At 35.7% G+C, this 16955-nt stretch overlaps 2 protein-coding genes across 3 annotated transcripts; one reads left to right on the top strand and one right to left on the bottom strand.

Moving 5' to 3' along the window:
* The first annotated feature begins 1787 nt into the window (after positions 1-1787).
* Positions 1788-5939, top strand: LOC112720984 (uncharacterized). The gene is made up of 3 exons (XM_025772077.3): positions 1788-2563; positions 3787-3912; positions 4016-5939. Exons 1-3 carry the CDS (start codon positions 2198-2200, stop codon positions 5546-5548), a joined length of 2025 nt encoding a protein of 674 aa, XP_025627862.1. The 5' UTR covers positions 1788-2197; the 3' UTR covers positions 5549-5939.
* A 1982-nt stretch (positions 5940-7921) lies between these two features.
* On the bottom strand, positions 7922-15317 carry LOC112720281 (uncharacterized). Of its 2 annotated transcripts, none has more exons than XM_025771165.2 (19): positions 14862-15317; positions 14382-14569; positions 13955-14059; positions 13766-13837; positions 13496-13643; positions 12972-13054; positions 12548-12603; positions 11631-11767; positions 11461-11554; positions 11280-11345; positions 10942-11164; positions 10731-10832; positions 10406-10491; positions 10196-10318; positions 8913-8982; positions 8734-8825; positions 8542-8646; positions 8326-8459; positions 7922-8244 (listed from the first exon to the last, which is right to left on the bottom strand). In XM_025771165.2, exons 1-18 carry the CDS (start codon positions 15221-15223, stop codon positions 8343-8345), a joined length of 2229 nt encoding a protein of 742 aa, XP_025626950.1. In that variant the 5' UTR covers positions 15224-15317; the 3' UTR covers positions 7922-8244; positions 8326-8342. The 2 variants fall into 2 exon arrangements, with proteins under 2 accessions (XP_025626950.1, XP_025626949.1); XM_025771164.2 differs by having other exon boundaries at positions 13955-14062; positions 14862-15252.
* Positions 15318-16955: the final 1638 nt, after the last annotated feature.

Here is a 16955-nt window from a genome sequence, read left to right as displayed (position 1 = left end):
TCAACCTCAACTAATTCTTCAAACTCAACATACAACTCGATAACGGACCCTTATACCCGTGTTTGCTGGTAGATCGAAAACATTCCTTACATACTTGCTTCGTCAACCACATGCATTATTTGAAACTGAACGAAACCACCAAACACTAAAACATGCTGCCTATAAAGAATATTTACGACTCTCTTTTAGGGGTGTGCATGGCCCGGCCCGACCCGAAGACCCGGCCCGCCCCCGAACACTTTAGGGACTATTTTGGTGTGATTTCACCGAGTCTAGGGTCGGGTAAGGGTCTCAAAAATAGACCCGGTCATTATTTCGGGTCGGGTCCGGGCCATGGCTCGGGTCACTCGAAGTCGGCCCGGTGGCCGGTCATCATACACAATTAATATTTTGTGTTATTAGTGATGGATGATGGCTATTCTTATGTGAAATTTAAGTATTGTAAATCTTAATATTTTGTGTTATTAGTTATTATAAGACTATAAGTTAATGTTTTATGTTTAAAATGCATAAGATTTTAGACTAATGCATAATATTGTGTTATTTGTATTGATTTAAATATTTGGTGTTATTAGACAATATTAGTATTGATTATGGTTATGCTTTAATTTTAGAGAAGAGTTAGTTCTTGTTATATTTTTTCTAAGTGAATTTTACTATGTCAAATAATGGTTGAAGTTTTGGAAATTTGGATATTTTTATATGCTAGCTTATAAGAAGGTATCAAGGTAATGTAATGTTAACGGCCCGGTTTTCACCTGGTATAATCGTGACCCGAAAGTGTATAGGTTTCATCGAGTCTAGGGCCGGGTTCGGGTCTAATAAATAAGCCCGGTATATATTTCGGGTCGGGTCTGGGTCACATCAAACCCGGTTTCACCCGACCCATGCACATCCCTACTCTCTTTAATACTTGATTATCACCACATTGACAAAATATACTCTTAAATTCCTCATATGTTATTGCAAAAGGAATAACAATATCACGTGGATTCTCACATACAAAACTCACACCCTCAGATGTTTGGAAAAATATTTGACCATTATGATATATTTTCAAACTAATACCTCTTTCCATTTATATACTCTTACATCCTTAAGAAAACAAAACATTCTTACACTCAATCAACCTAATACCGTTCCTCCTTTTATAATACTTCAAATATAATTTTTTTATGTAGAAAATGACAATACGCAATCTATTGCCAATTTAATATTTAAGAACACAATACGCGTTCTGCGTATTGCTTTATAAATATTAAAAAATCGCCCTCTACATATTGTATTTATAAATTTTTAAAAACAAAATCTATCCCTGATAATTTGTCCTCTGCGATTTCCACTGCTGTTAGAATTTTGCAAAACACTCTCACTTCCAATATTGAAGCATTAAACCAAATGTTTTGCAATATCCAAAAAAATAGCCAATTTTATCCAATGTAAAATCTTTATTCACGATATTTTATTATAAAAATTTATTTTTAATAAAAAAATTTCACTTTTTAAATTAGATATAGAAGGAAGAATGGTATAGGACGCAATTATAGCATGTATGAGTGCTTTACATGGTGTCAGAAGCTAAAATCGAACCATCCAATTTGTAAGAGGTATAAAAATCGGATCCAATTTGTAAGAGGTATAAAAATCGGATCCAATTTGTATACATCCTACAATTTTAAAAAACGCAAAAAATTACAATATTAAGATATATGCCTAATCTCACTTCTTTATCTGAATTTTTTAGCCAAAAAATTTAGCACGTACACTAACCAAAAGTAACCCTTAATAGTAATTTCCCCTTAGATTTGAAATTGAAAGAAGACTACGACCGTACGTCATGACATATGGAGTCGTATACATGTATATCACTCTCTCTCTCTCATACAGTAAAAGTGTAAAAAAGGAATCTGTGTATCTGTATCTGTATCTGTATCCGTATCTGCAGTTTGCCTCTATTTTTCTCAGCTGGCAGGCAAGCTTCCTTCAATTCAATACAAACCTCCGCCCAGCACGCAACACAACTCCCACAAGAAACAAACAAACAATCTCTCTCTCTCTGAGTCTCTGAAACTCTGAGTAACTAAACCGCAACACTCCACATTCTCTCTCTCTCTCTCTCTCACACACACACACACACAAAAGCTGCCCCACCTTGAGCGTGTTGTTCCCAAATGGACAACATTATCCGCACCCAACGATGAAGTTCTCTGGCGACTCTAACCATCCACCGCTGCCATTTTTGGCGAGCATTGTTCCCAGCGGCGCCCGAAACCCCTGCCCTTCCTCGAATCTCCAACAGTCGCCGAGGACCTCCCGAAAACCTCCCGTGAGACGAAGCGGCGCTCCTAATGGCAGACGAAGCAGGCATGAAACTCTCCTCGAGACGAACGGCGCCGGAGCTGGCAGCGATCAGCTCCAGCAGGACGAGAAGCTGGTGAGTTACTTCGGTTGGAAGAGGGCGGCCGTGTCGGCGCGGAAGCTCGCCGCTGAGCTGTGGCGGCTACAGCTCCCGGAAGTTGGCGATCACGGAAGAAGCATCGCTGAGGATCGGTTGGGACTTCAGGTAAACCCTCCTTTTTTCTTTCAACGATGATTGATTTTTCTTTTTAATGTTTCTTTTTTTTTCTTTTGGGTAGAAAAAATGAAATATATTTTGAGGTCCATTACCTTTTTGGTGTTTCTTTGGTACTCTGCTTTTTAATTACCGTGTCAGGTTGAAATTTGAAGTTTCCATTCAGCAATGCGGTTCCTACTTTCTACCTTTTATTGTGTACTGTTTTGTAGGCCCACCTTGGTGATTCTATTGCTGCGTGATTTCAAAGTTTAAGAGTGTTACACATTTAAAATTTTTTCTTTCTTCCTTTCTCGATTTTATTTTTATTTTGATTTTCATGATTATGCCTATTCCATCTTGTGAATGTTGAGTAGAGAGTTTTGTATTAGGCTTTCAAGGGACTTTCTATGGTACACTTGGTTGTTGTTTGTTGCAATAAATGTTGCTACTCAATTAAAGTATAACCTGCAAACCACTAATGAAGAAAAAAGAGACGGTGCTATAGTTATCCCTTATTTTCAAGAAGCAACTATAATTTCCAGCCATAAAGTGTTGCTTAGTTGACTTATGATTGACGTAACTCTTCTGAAAATTTATTATGGTTCTTTGTAATATACGAATAATTGGAGAAATAGGTTGAATAGAGTTTCCCTGTGGAGATAATGGAAGTCATAATATACTTATGTTAGATGTATTGATTTATGATACCAAAAATAGTTAAAATGACCATCAATTTGGAATGGAATTAGATCTTTTGATTGATCAGTTGTGAAATTATTTGCAATGGAATCTGGGAAGTTGCATGTTTCCACTTCTATCTAATTCTTGTACACTAGATTGTCATTTGGTATATTTCTATGCAACACATTCGTTGTTTCATTTTATTTAATTTATTTATTTTCGACCGGAAAGGATAGGCAAATAAGCCTAAGCCTAAGCCCCTGGGACTTGAAGTGGTAAATGGTATGGTTCCTCCCCGGGAGAGCTTCTTAGGTTCGAACCTTTGACCTTGTGGATAAAGCTCACCCAAGACTTAGCCCACTTGCAATAAGCTAACTCCCTCTGGGTTCTATGCAACACATTGCTTATGACATTAGAGAATTAGTATTTCTCAGTGGATCTTATTCTTATGTCATTCATGGTCATCAACTTCAGATCTTGTTAGTTCTTTTGGGGTATAAATTTGATATTTTTTTCACTTCCACTTTTAACTAGTACACACTTATCTACAGCATGGAATTGGACGTGCAAACCTCTATTTTCTCAGTCATCGAAATGGTGTGATGCATGGAGACTTGAAGAATCTGTCATTAAGTCCATATGCCATTTTGCGGACAAAGGATAGAAAACTCTGTGAGGTAACATTGCAACTATTAAGTATTAACAGCTCTGAAGGATTTAAGATTGTAGTAAAGGCCATATATTTGCATAAAGGCTTGAACATACTGCATTCCTTTTCAGCTCCACCATTCTCTCCAGTTTTCCAGCGCCGCAGCGGAGGGGATAACAAAATGGGATCCTGTTTGTATAGAAACATGGGACGAGGCACAATATATTTGCAACCAGGTGAAACTTCTTGACCAAAAGGAAAGTGCTGTATCTGCTCTTGAAGCTGAACTAGAGCAGGCTCGTGTGAGGATTCAGGAGCTTGAGACTGAGCGTCACTCCTCCAAAAAGAAAGTTGAGCATTTCTTGAAGAAAGTTAGCAAGGAAAAAGCCTTATGGCAAAGCAGAGAGCATGAGAAAATTCGTGCCTACATTGATGACATTAAAGCAGAGTTGAGTCAAGAAAGGAGAAGTCGTCAAAGGATTGAAATTGTGAATTCCAGGTTAGTTAGTGAGTTGGCTGATGCTAAGTTGTTAGCAAAGCGCTGCATGCAGGAGTATGAGAAGGAAAGGAAGGAGAAAGATTTGATCGAGGAAGTGTGTGATGAGCTTGCTAAGGAAATTGGAGAAGACAAGGCTGAAGTTGAAGTATTGAAGAGGGAAACTATGAAACTCAGGGAAGAAGTAGAGGAGGAGAAAAGGATGTTGCAGATGGCTGAAGTCTGGCGCGAAGAACGTGTTCAAATGAAGTTGATAGATGCAAAAGTTGCTGTTGATGCGAAGTACTCACAAATGAATGAACTTGTAGCAAATTTGGAAATCTTTCTTAAGTCAGTAAATGTTAACCAAAATGGAACGGATATTAGAGAAGCAAGTTCACTTAAAAATGCTGCAGCTTCCATGAACATTCAAGACATCAAAGGATTTTCCTATGAACCTCCCAATCAAAACAATTTATTTTCCATTTTCGAAGATCTGAACTCTGGTCAACCTAAGGAAAGGGAGATTGATCCATGTGTTATGCATTCTCCAGTGAGTCATGCCTCAAAGATTCTCGCAGCAAGTCCTGAACCCAATATGATAAGTAAGGTTAACTTTCCAAGGCGATTGGACGCATCGGTGCCTGAGATTGTTGATATGCAAGACGACGGAAGTGGATGGGAAATTGTGAGCCATGTTGAGGATCCAGGATCAATCTGTTCACCGGAAGGGAGTATCCCATCTATGACTAAGAATTATCGAGAGTGTAACATCTCAGAGAGGAGCGGGCTTGACTGTAAAGAGAATACCAGCGAAGAGTCCCCATTAACTGAAATTAGTGAAGTTTCTTCAGTATTAAGTAAGCAATCAAAGAAAGTATCATCCATAGCCAGGTTTTGGAGGTCTGGTCCGACTAATGCGGATAACTACAAGATAATCTCTGCAGAAGGAATAAATGGGAGTCTTTCAAATGGGAAGTTGTCTAATGGGAGCATCGCGTCTCCTGACTGGGGATCAGGTAAAGATGGTCTAAGTCCCCAGGATCCTCTGTGTCAATTGAGATCTCCTGACTCCGGGAATTCACATAATCAGGGTGCGGAGAAGAACAGTTTGAAAGCAAGACTTCTAGAGGCCAGGATGGAAAGCCAGAAGGTTAGGTTGCGCCATGTTCTTAAACAGAAGGTATAAAGCTGAACATAGAAAGGCTCAGAAGAGATTTGTCACCAACTTGACCCAACAATGAAGCAGTTTCATTTTGAATTGTGGAAGTTCAAATAGATTGCTTCTACAAAATCTGCTCAGAAGTGAAGAGCCAAACGTAAATGCACTTTTCCTTTTTCTGACTTTTGGCTAGGTTCAAGTTCTCCATTATCACTCATACTAAGTATAGAGCAGATTTCATTTTATTTCATTTTTTTATATATTATTTTTCTTGCCATGGCCTAGATCTTCATATTGTGAAATAGTCTGTTTGTAACGTTGGATCTTAGGAAAATTATGAGAGGCACGTTGCTTGTACTGTATAATTTGAGTCTGAGGAAAACATTCAGCGAAAGTAATAATCATAAATTATAGATAATAGCATGATCTTTTTTTCTTTCGCAATTTCATTTTTTTTGATAAAGGTGTGGCTTACATTTCGTCATGGATTATAGGGTATCACAAGCATGATGTCTGGTCTTGGGACAAAACTACGGGAGTGGATCTTTCAATTTTTTTTTCAATTGTTTGGCAAAGAGTACAAGGTGAAAGATTATACTTTAACAAATAATAAGCAAAAAAAAAAAAAATAATAATAATAAAAGGATCCATTTTCGAAAACTACTTTAGAGGTGTTACATACTTGATCCTTGAAATATTGAGGGCTAACTACCTTCTTTTCCACTATTACGAAAGTTTAAATGCTTACAACCACATGGGAAGACAGACTATGCCCATGTCGATATAACAGCTTACAGTTTTATGAAATACATTTCCAAGAACAATTTTAACTCCAAAAAAAGGGAAGAATTTATCTATCTATTCTTATTATTTAAAAATTGATATATAAGTTCTTTTGTACTGTGTTTAAACCATATTTCTCTTTCTAAGGATGCTATATCAATAATTTTGCTTATTTGACAAAACTTAGAAATCAACCAATCATCTTTTAGTAAAAGATTTTGAAAAAATTAAAAAATACTTATCTATTATTATTCAATTAAAACTTAAAGTACTAATTAAATATAATAAATATATATTAAAAGTGTCATAGTAATAATTATAAAATTTTCAGTTACAAATATTGAAATTCTACAACATATACATATTAATACTATTACTACTACATTATTTGATTTACTTATGCATGTTACATAAGATTCTACTACTCTTTATTTCTTAATCAATCATACCAATTAGCGAAAACTCTTTCAAGTAATTTTAAATTTGTCATATTTTTTTACTAAATACATTCAAATATATCATGATTATAAAATTGATTCATAATTTTATATTTACATTTTTGGTATTTTTCATGCTCATTCATTTTTCTAGACCCAAGTAAGTTCAAATTTGACAGATCTCTTTAATAGGTATATTCAAATATATCATGATTATAAAACTAATTTATATTTTTGGTGTTTCTCATTTTCATTCATTTTAATTTTTTTTTAATTATTTGCAACTCAAAAAACACCATGAAAAAATAAACTATGACAACTAAAATAAAGGTAAAAATAGAAACAACAAATGAAGATATAATTTGTACAACTCTAAGTCTCTAATATAAAAGACTTATGTCTTTTTTAGAAAAATGAATTCAATTTTTTAAAATAATAAACTATATTTCAACTACCAGTATGCAAGTCTTTGTGAAGGAACAAATAAATCTATTCTTCCTGTTTTTCTTCTAGATCTTTCTTTTTTCTTTTGTCTATGTAATTATTTTGTGTTCAATTTCAATTTCATAAATTTTCGTATTTTATACTTTTTACAAAATTCTGCAACTTTTGTTTCATCTTCCTATTTTTCCTCTTATTTTTTTTCTATGTAGCAACTTCATAAATTTGTGTGTTTAGCTTCACAAATTTATACATTTTTTTATTTTTTAACAAAACTTTTCATTTTTCTGTTTTATTTATTTTTGTTTTTCCTCTTATCAATAAACACAGAATTTTGAAGAAAAACAACGTAAAAAATAACTCAGAAAATTTACATTTTCCCTCTTGTTTCTTTCTCTAGAAAAATAAAAAAATAAAAAATTAATAAAATGCAAAATAGAGAAAAAGAACAAGAAAGAAGCAAAAAGGAAAAAAAAAACGTAACAGAACAGCAGTAGAAGAAATGTGTAATTTATTTAAACCTATATTATTTTCATAATGAAAAAATTAGGGCTCCCAAACTATATAATTTATAAACAGGAAAAATGATTAATCAGTTTGAATTTTACAAGGTGATTTTTCTCTCCGGCATAAAATTCCAAATTCCAAAATATAATCAATTTGAATTTACACGTTGATTTTTCTCTCTGGCGTAAAATTCCACATTTGTGATATTCGATTTCGAATTTCTTTTTGAGAGTTGCACTAATTATCATTCTTATATGCAAAATAGTTGACAATAGCCATTATCCACGTTATCTATTCATCATTATTCAATTTATCTACAACATGGGTCCAAAACATATATTAGTGACTCCGGCACAAGATTTAGGTGAAACTTACAAAACAAATTAAACATTGAATTACACTCCCAATCAAGATTTAAGAAAATGCAAGCAGAAACTCGGCACATTCTTTGTCCATGACCATATATGGAGGAATATATGGAGGGCAACAACTGCTATGACAGAAGCTGCAGTGACACCAGAAGCTCAACAATGCAGAAATGTCTAGCAAAGATTTCTGAAGCAATACAAGGTTTCATGAGCAGAGATTCCTCAGTTCTTGTTTTCATATAGATATGACGAAAGTGATCACCCGTACCTCTGAAAAAGCTGCGCTCAGTTATCAAAGTTGTCGATTTTGATTGGAGTAATATCGTCAGCAACATTGAAGTTCCCAATCAATCGTGCAAAGAAGACCATTTGTTGTTCAAGTGTAAACTTGATGTTCTCAGCCTGCATACAATCCATTGCAGCATACAGTCACAGTTTTCTACATCAATTTCATTTCTATCAAGAAAAATAATTCTCAACATACCTTCCGGAAGCCATGTTGCTCTCCTTCATATTCAACAAGAGCAACAGGCACCCCTTTTTCCTTCAGTGCCTGGTAAATTTTCCGAGCTTGATCAGGAGGCACAACCTGCAAATGTGGCATCAGACTAGATCTCGAGATTATTTAAGTTACACATGGTAATATAATAATAAAAATAATTGCATTGTTACTAACCTTGTCCTCTAATCCTTGAAATAAAATTATGGGACAAGAAAATTGGTCAACATGGTTGATTGGGGATCTTTCAATCAACTCCTTTTCACCTCCTAAAATTAGTGAAGATATACAGATTAAAAACCAGAGGAAACAAATAAAACAAAGAAGTAACTGTTGAATAGTCATCAGTGACTTACCAACAAGCTTATCAATGTAATGGGATTCGAATTTATGAGTTTCTGCACTCAACAAGCTCAAATCGCCTACCTGTTAGAGAAACCAATTGCAAAAATAATTCTCTTCATCAATTGTTAGGTCAATATTTTAACTTACATTCTTAGTAGATCATACGATGTGTTAATCTTGATATTGGCCAAAATATTGAATTTAGAAAAAGTGACGTTTGTTTAAAATCTGTAAGATACTAAGATTAGATAAACTTGTCCCCAGAAGAAAACAAAACTATGAAGCATGGACACTAACTATGGCGGTGTGTCCGCAAGAGCAACCAAATGGAACATGGACACTTGTCAGAACCCCAATCAACAAACGTTCCACAAGGGTCAAGATTTTCTTTCAAGGTCGGATATGCACCAGACACAGCTATACACACAACTGAAATGCAATATATGCACACCTAAAAGCATGCGTGCACATTGTTTTTATTTTATTTTATTTTTTGTAGTTTCATCTCTAATGTTTGAAACCTCCATTTTTTTCTCCCAAAAGCTTTCAAATAGACTCAATGTTGTCCCTCTATTAAATCCGGAAAAAAAATACTTTGCACCCTTAGTAACGTGCAGTGAGAATGTAATTAGTTAGCAGTTATTGTTAACCTACCTATTGTCACTATGTTGGCCCATTATTAACCTACTTATTCATCAAGTAAACCCTAATATTTTTTTGGTGTCTAAGCAAATCCTAAGATCTTCTAACAGAAACGTTATTAGATTTTTCTTACCTCTATAATCACAGCATTAACATATTCATACATATTAAGAGAGGAAACTGAACACACATTAACGGTGTCATGTACTTCACTTATATTTATGGTGGGACAACATTGAGTTCATCTGACCAGAGTGCTAGAGACTAAAATAGTACTTGAACCATTTTTCCCCTTCTTTTTTCTGTTTCTTCGATGGCTCAACAAGAAGTAAAACCTCCAATTGAGGATAAACAAAAAGAAAGAGAAAAGGAAGGAAAAAGTTCAAAATATGATAAAAGGGTGGAAAAGGGTTGGGATGCCTTTTTCTTATAATATAAGGCTTTTGTTTTATTTTCATAAGCTGGAATTAGTTGCTTCTAAAGGAGGGGGAGGGGCACAAGAAAAGAAAAGAAAATCTCTTAAAAACTGTATCATTAAAATGTTTTTTAAGCTAAAAGAACAAGTAACTAATCCCTAAAGATTATCATAATCAATGGATATAAATTTAACCATGCATGACAAAAGTTAGATTGAAGTTTCAAAAGCACTCACACCATACAAAGAAGCCCCAGCTTTAAAAGTGTCTCTAAAAGCAAGTGCAGCTAAAGTGGTATAACCACCAGCTGAGCCTCCAGTTATACAAAGACGCTCCCCATCAACCTTTCCATTTGCCACCTAGATAAGAGATTATACAATCACTCTTTTAATAGATTCATCAACCACAAAGGTAAGGAAAAAGTATTATAAATACATAATAATTACCAAATATTTAGCACAACTACAACAGTCATTGACATCAACTATTCCCCACTGTCCCAAAAGCCGTTCTCTGTACTCCCTTCCATAACCTCTTCAAGAAATATTAGTCAGTTTACTTTCCTCCTTTCAACAACTGAAACGGACTATAACAGGCTATAATGAACACGAACTCGAATAGAAAATTATTTGCAATGAATATTTCATCGGATGGCCAGAAAATAAACTGGCCACCTGAACATCTATCGGGCTCAACTACAAAAAAAGAGAGAGATGAAAAAAGTATAATGTAATACAGGGAAATTAAGTGTAGCCAAAGTGAGAAGCATACCAGTGCTACCACCATAATTAACATCAGCAAATGCCCAACCTCTACTAGTCCAGTACTGAATGCTCAAATTTAAAAGTCCACGTGTTTCAGCAGTAGGTCCCCCTGAAATATTCAAATATAACATGCAAATATTTAACAAAGATTACCGTGGCTAAATGAATTAGAATACAGAAGAGAATGTAATGAATTTTTATACAAGACCAAGATTTACCGTGGCTCTTCAACAATAGAGGTGGCTTTTCTCCTTGATTAGCTTGATAAATAGGATTTGTTGGCGGATAAAAGTACGCATAAGCATTTTGACCAGGAACCTCAGTTGGGAATTCAATCAATTCTGGCTTACTGATATACGAACTATATTTTAAGCTATCAGGTGAGGAGGACCAAATAATATTGAAGTTGACTACTTTTGATTTATCATCATCTAAAGTCACCTGAAAAGCAAGGAACCAACCATCTCAGAGGGTGCATTGAAAAAAAGAATCTGATTTTTCTTTTCCTGTTTTATCTTTAAAAGAAAATGGGCTCGGCGATAAGAATGGGAAACACCTTGGCGATCGATGATGGATGAACTGCAGAAGCTCCCTCCAAATACAGGCATTCTTTACCAGAAGTCTACAATGGCAACTTGCACAACTTAGATTTTAGAGTTAACTATGAAGCAATTTATCTGGATCCACCAAAAAACAAAAGGGAAAAGAGAAAAAGTGAAACTAATTTCAAAAATTACAATGTTATCCAAATCAGTGAAAGGAATATCAAGCGGAGTAAGTGTTGAGCTCTGCACATCATGAATAATTCCAAGATATGACTTCCCCTGCTGCCTGAAAATACAATCAAAACAGAATGAGTGGATAAAGGTAAAAATGGAAATGAGTGAATCAACAGAGTTAAACTAACCTGTAACTGCAAACAATTGAGTTTCTCTGTTTACCACTTTGAACAAATACATATGAGTTCATACCAAAAATCCACAATGGCCTTGCAAACTCCGCATCCAAAAAATTAACAGGCTCAACCTTATTCTCAGATTCAATCTGTAACCAACTCATTAGTTAGAAAAGAACTATAAAAAGTGAAGTAATCAATTCTTTCAATGACCTGTGCATGCCATCAATTTATCTTTGACAATCATTCTGTTGCACAAAAGCACGGCAGAAAGGAAAAAGCCCAAATATGATAATACAGAGCCACAGAGTAGTGTCAACATATATAATTTTTATAATCGAAAAAAAGGAGATATTAAACATAACAAAGGTGGAAAGATATTAGAAATTAAAACTGATTTCTGGAGACAAGTCATACGAAGATCAAATATAAGATTTTGCCAGCTCTTAATATTATTCATAGTAGCATATTGACACTACAAAATCTTAATTTGGTAAAATCAATACTGCACTCATCATTCAGAATATAAATAGAAAAGTACAAAAATCTTTGGAACTCTATTTGTTGAAACAAGCTCAAAGCAGAAAGGCACTAAGTTGGCTATGGAACTTCCATGTTAAAATTTAAAGCTGCTGAATGAACTGTTTACAAGTGATACAATATTAGACACACATTGAAAGAACAAGCACCAAACAAGAAAATTCAAATTGAGAAAACACTATGTCAGCTTTGAAACCTTCTTGTCAAAAACATTTGAAGCTGTTAATGTAATAAAATATAATTTTGTACCCACCGACATATATGTGCATATATCCTTCCACAATAATTTAAAATCAAGCAGAATATGGAGCAATATAGAAGCCAAAAGTTAATATAAGTTATCATACACTAGAAATGGGTAGCAGCAATAATAAGATAATGAAAATTACCCATCTATGGATATTCCAGAAACCATTTTTCCTATCTGTGATGAAAAAAAGCTCACCTGCATATTAACATATGCAAAGAATAACTAGTTTGAAGAGGCACCTAAAGGTTATAACTAATGTTCCTGTTAGATTCAGAAATAAACTTTGAATCAGCACCAAGTACAACAGAACCCGGCAAGAAACAATATCACTCAAAGCATGGGAGTTCCAGTATATTGTAAAAGTTCCACATCATTAAATATTAAATAACCTAGAGCAATAAGAATCATGCGTCAATGTCTAATGAAATCATAACTTGATGATATTAAGAAAATGCCTTCTTTAGCCAACAAAACTACATGCTTGATAACTATAGCCAAGTTTTTTTAGTTTATAAAATGTAAAGTTCTTTTTCAGGATTAAAGAAGATGCCAAATTTACATACCATCAGGGGACCACTTAGGCTCAGTTGGAGATTCCACAAGTGAAGGATCACCCCCAGCAACACAGACGCGCTTGTGGATCTCTCTGTATGGAACATTAAGATAATTAAACTCCAAGTTGAAAAATAACATATACAAATATCCCAAATCAGTAACTCCAACTATCATCAGTACTTGAAAGCCAGATCCAATACACAAAATAAGAGCATAAATGGATAGTTAAAAAGGAAAAATCTTCTAGAGGGACTAAAATTTTTTTGTAAGCCTGTATCTAAACAATGAATCAACGTAAGGAACAGTATACCAATACATTTGAAGTGTAATAGTTGGGATTTGAAAAGTGGATAGAAATTCATTCATCACCTTTATTTATAATACCATCAAGTACCAGCTGTTTGAACTTGTAACAAATATGGAAAAAACCAAAAAACACAACAAAAGAACGCTTCCTAATCACCTAAATGGGAGAACCACGTGGTAGGAAAGCTTCTTTAATTTACAGCTAAAAATGAAGTGTTCAGCTCACCCATTTTCTGAAATATAGCCAACCCAAAGTTCTGCTCTATCCCATGGCATGTTGGGGTGACTCCACTGGATCCATGCTATCCTTTCACTTTTAGAATCTAGACGTGGGAAAGCATAAAAGTCACTCCCGCCAACTAGAACTTGTGGTTCTGAATATTGCACAATCCAGTCAGATGTAATTGCAATGTTTGAAAATCTTTGAAAAGCAAAAATGGAAGTATGAAACAACCTCTCCCGAGATTGAACTCACAACTAAGAAGAGAATTATTACCCTGAACATCATTGCTGCCAAGTGCTATAGACACAATTGTCGTAGGAGGATTAAGACTACTCTCCCGTCGATCTACCATCATGATATACAATTATGATTGAGTAAATAAATGATTTAACAGGTAAAAACACTATGGGGTGGGTCTTTCTAACTTAAATGTTGAAAACAAACAGCTCTGGGACAGCTTACCTTCCCTTACAGCGATAAAACGGTTGAAGCGTGAATCCAATATTCCATCAGCATAACTTACTACAGGTCCACCATAGTCCGGAGTGATAGGTGCAGGAGGCACACCTGCTATGCCAAAAACCACAAAATACCAGCATTAAAGAAGAAAACTCTAATGCTGCATCAGTCACACGAATGTCTAACAGTAAAAACGAACGAAAATTCCATATTGATACCAATCCATCCATTCAATTCAAAGAAAATCCCAACTAAAGACTGATCTTGAAGATGAAACCAACAGGAATAAAACTGTAAAACCAGAAATCATGCCAAAAGGAGCACATAACACAACTCAAACAAAAATATCATTTCATGTCAAATTGTCAATAGTACAGCCTAATAGTAGAGACAATTGAGGATTAATCAATAGTCAATAGTCAATACTCACCCAAGGAATTGAGGGATTGCTTGTATAACCTCTGATCCTTGTAATTTGCGAAAAAGACTACATCCCCCGATACCGTGAAAGCACCACCTCCATACTCTTGGGCCAGTGTCCTCACTCCAAACTCCTTTGGAATAACATCTACAGGGTCACCTCCCGGAGTCTCCGGCTCAAGAACAAGAACACCCCGTCTGAAACACATTGAGTAGCTCAAAAGACTTTAAACAATAAACCAAAATAAATTTGCAAAATCCAAAATCTTTCTAACTTTGACCCTTCCATAATAATGCCACTTTTGGAAGGAACGAACACAAGTTATTGTTAAGGGTTCGCACTATTTGAACCTCTCATAAGACTAATCTCGCCGAACAACATGAAAGTGTTTTTTTCCTTTTCTCTCCTTTTAATCTTAACTACGATTTTCATTTCTAACAAGAAAAGAGGTAATAATCGAAGAGAGAGAGTTAAGACTTAAGACCCTACCCTCCTTCGGTGGGACGCGATTCGAGCCAAATGAGGCGACCATGTTCATCGACGGCGGTTCCCCCGAGCCTCTTGGAGGCGCCGGAGACGACATCGGCGGTGATTGGTGACTTCCAAGAACCGTAGGGAGCGGTTACTGTGTTGGAGTAAGAGGCGGCAGTTGAAGTCGCCATTCCCCTGCAACAGAAGGAGAGGCGGCGGTTGTGGTGTATTCGATTATGAAGAAAAGTGGTTTTGGCAGAGAGAGAAGGCAAAAGGAGGTAGTTGAGAGTGTGTGTGTGAGTGAAGAGGGACTTGGAAGATGAAGAAAAACGGGTGAGAGTGAGAGTGAGAGTGAGAACACCAGTGCCTAACGTGGCCATTGACCATGTAATGTTTTTGTTTTACTTTTTAACTTGCATTGAGTACCAGTTCCGAAGCTATGTTCCAGGGAGGAAACCTGCTACGTACATTTGTGTCCATTTCATTCGCTAGATTGCATTTTAAGTGATCTCTGAAATTAATAATTACTTAACTTTGTGAATAAATGATCATTTGTACTCATGACAGATGAAAATGTTGGCATTTGTATTCATGATAGTCTGAAACTAAAGTTATACTATGATAGATGTCTTCCGTGTGATAAAAGTGTCCTGACTTGGATCTGAGCTTGGTTAGTGGAAATTCGATCCTACGTGGCACTCCCTACCTTATCTTCAACCCCTCTCTCTCTTACTCACTCTCTCTCTCTTCAACCCCACTCTGGCTCCTTCTTTCTCAACACTCGCTCCCTCACCTTCCTCGTCGTCATCAATGGCACAAAATGATAACACCAATACACCAGTAACCAACAACACCAGTACATAAAGTGGCACCACTCTTCTCACTGCTAAATACTAACCTTCTGAAACTTCAACCCTCTTGCATTGTTTTTTCAAACTTCCATATGGGTTGCTGCATCAGCAAATCCCAGGCCCAAAACCAAAATCCATATCACCAAAATAATCAAACCCCCCAACAATACCTTACACCATCTCTCCCCAACTCAAACCTTAACCAACAAATACCACAGCGGCAACCACCACCAGTGTTAGAGGAAGAATCTGTGAAAGAGGTCCTATCAGAAACATCTATTGCCAAACGAAATCAAGTTCCAATTTTGAAGCCAGAATCGGACACCCTTCTACCTCCTCTTCAAAACCCTGATGACAAAATCGAATCAAAGAACCCACATCCCATTTCCAATCCCATTATCATCAACAAAAAAGAAGGTGAAGTCTCAGAGGTAGTGTCTCAGCTCTCAGAAGAACCATGCAGCATTAGCGGAAGCTTCTCCACTGCTACCACAGTTATGGAGAAGAGAGAAGAAGAAGTAACCAGCAAAAAAAGCATCAGGGAGGGAACAACAACAATGATGAAGAATCATAAGTGGAACAGCAATAGATCCCCGTCGAGGAAGCGCCCTCACGGCGAAGTTCTGGAATTGGTTCGACTCGGAGAGCTGGTACCCACTTGGACGCATCATCGGCGGAATCCTCTATGTTTTTAATTTTTTCTATTTACAAGACTCAAAATTTTAAAGTAATTTAAGAAGAAATCAATGCAGTTATTTTGGTAATTGTTATCCTATTTAAATTTATCTTTGATTACCTTTGTTATCTTGTTCTTTAAAATATCGCATGTTTAGAATCAAACTTGTTATTTCACATTCAAATGGTAGTAATTTATTTCTTTTACATAATCTGAATACGTTGTAAATTATTAAGAAATATTGTTCTGACTTATTCACTTTTGAATAAATATACGGGTCAAAATTTTGAGTTTGTGGCTCTTTGGTGCACGAATCCCCACACTTCGTACAACTGTACCAGCAAGTGCACTGGGTCGTCCAAGTAATACCTAAGCGAGTCAGGGTCGATCTTACGAGGATTGTGGTTTGAAGCAAGCTATGATTATCTTGTAGATCTTAGTCAGGAATATAGAAAGGTAGGTGGTTTGATTAATTGCATAAAAGAAAATAAGGAGATCTAAACTAGGTTGACCTGTTTATAATGATAAGAAGATGGTTAAGGCTTGGAGATGCTTTGTCCTTCTGGATTAACTCTAGTCTTACTG

Source organism: Arachis hypogaea, chromosome 11 (assembly GCF_003086295.3).
Source record: "Arachis hypogaea cultivar Tifrunner chromosome 11, arahy.Tifrunner.gnm2.J5K5, whole genome shotgun sequence".
Lineage (NCBI taxonomy): Eukaryota > Viridiplantae > Streptophyta > Magnoliopsida > Fabales > Fabaceae > Arachis > Arachis hypogaea.
The sequence above is the reverse complement of the archived record's forward strand: the minus strand, read 5'-3'. Positions and strand labels throughout refer to the sequence as shown.

Bases quoted from the DNA above. Each gene is read 5' to 3' on its own strand.
- LOC112720984 (XM_025772077.3), top strand. From the start codon at position 2,198: ATGAAGTTCTCTGGCGACTCTAACCATCCACCGCTGCCATTTTTGGCG. The intron at 2,564-3,786 runs GTAAACCCTCCT...ACTTATCTACAG, and splicing joins AGGATCGGTTGGGACTTCAG to CATGGAATTGGACGTGCAAA. The intron at 3,913-4,015 runs GTAACATTGCAA...ATTCCTTTTCAG, and splicing joins AGGATAGAAAACTCTGTGAG to CTCCACCATTCTCTCCAGTT.
- LOC112720281 (XM_025771164.2), bottom strand. From the start codon at position 15,223: ATGGCCACGTTAGGCACTGGTGTTCTCACTCTCACTCTCACTCTCACC. The intron at 14,063-14,381 runs GTGAGTATTGAC...TTTTTGGCATAG, and splicing joins GCAATCCCTCAATTCCTTGG to CAGGTGTGCCTCCTGCACCT. The intron at 11,165-11,279 runs GTGTTTCCCATT...CTTGCTTTTCAG, and splicing joins ATCCATCATCGATCGCCAAG to GTGACTTTAGATGATGATAA.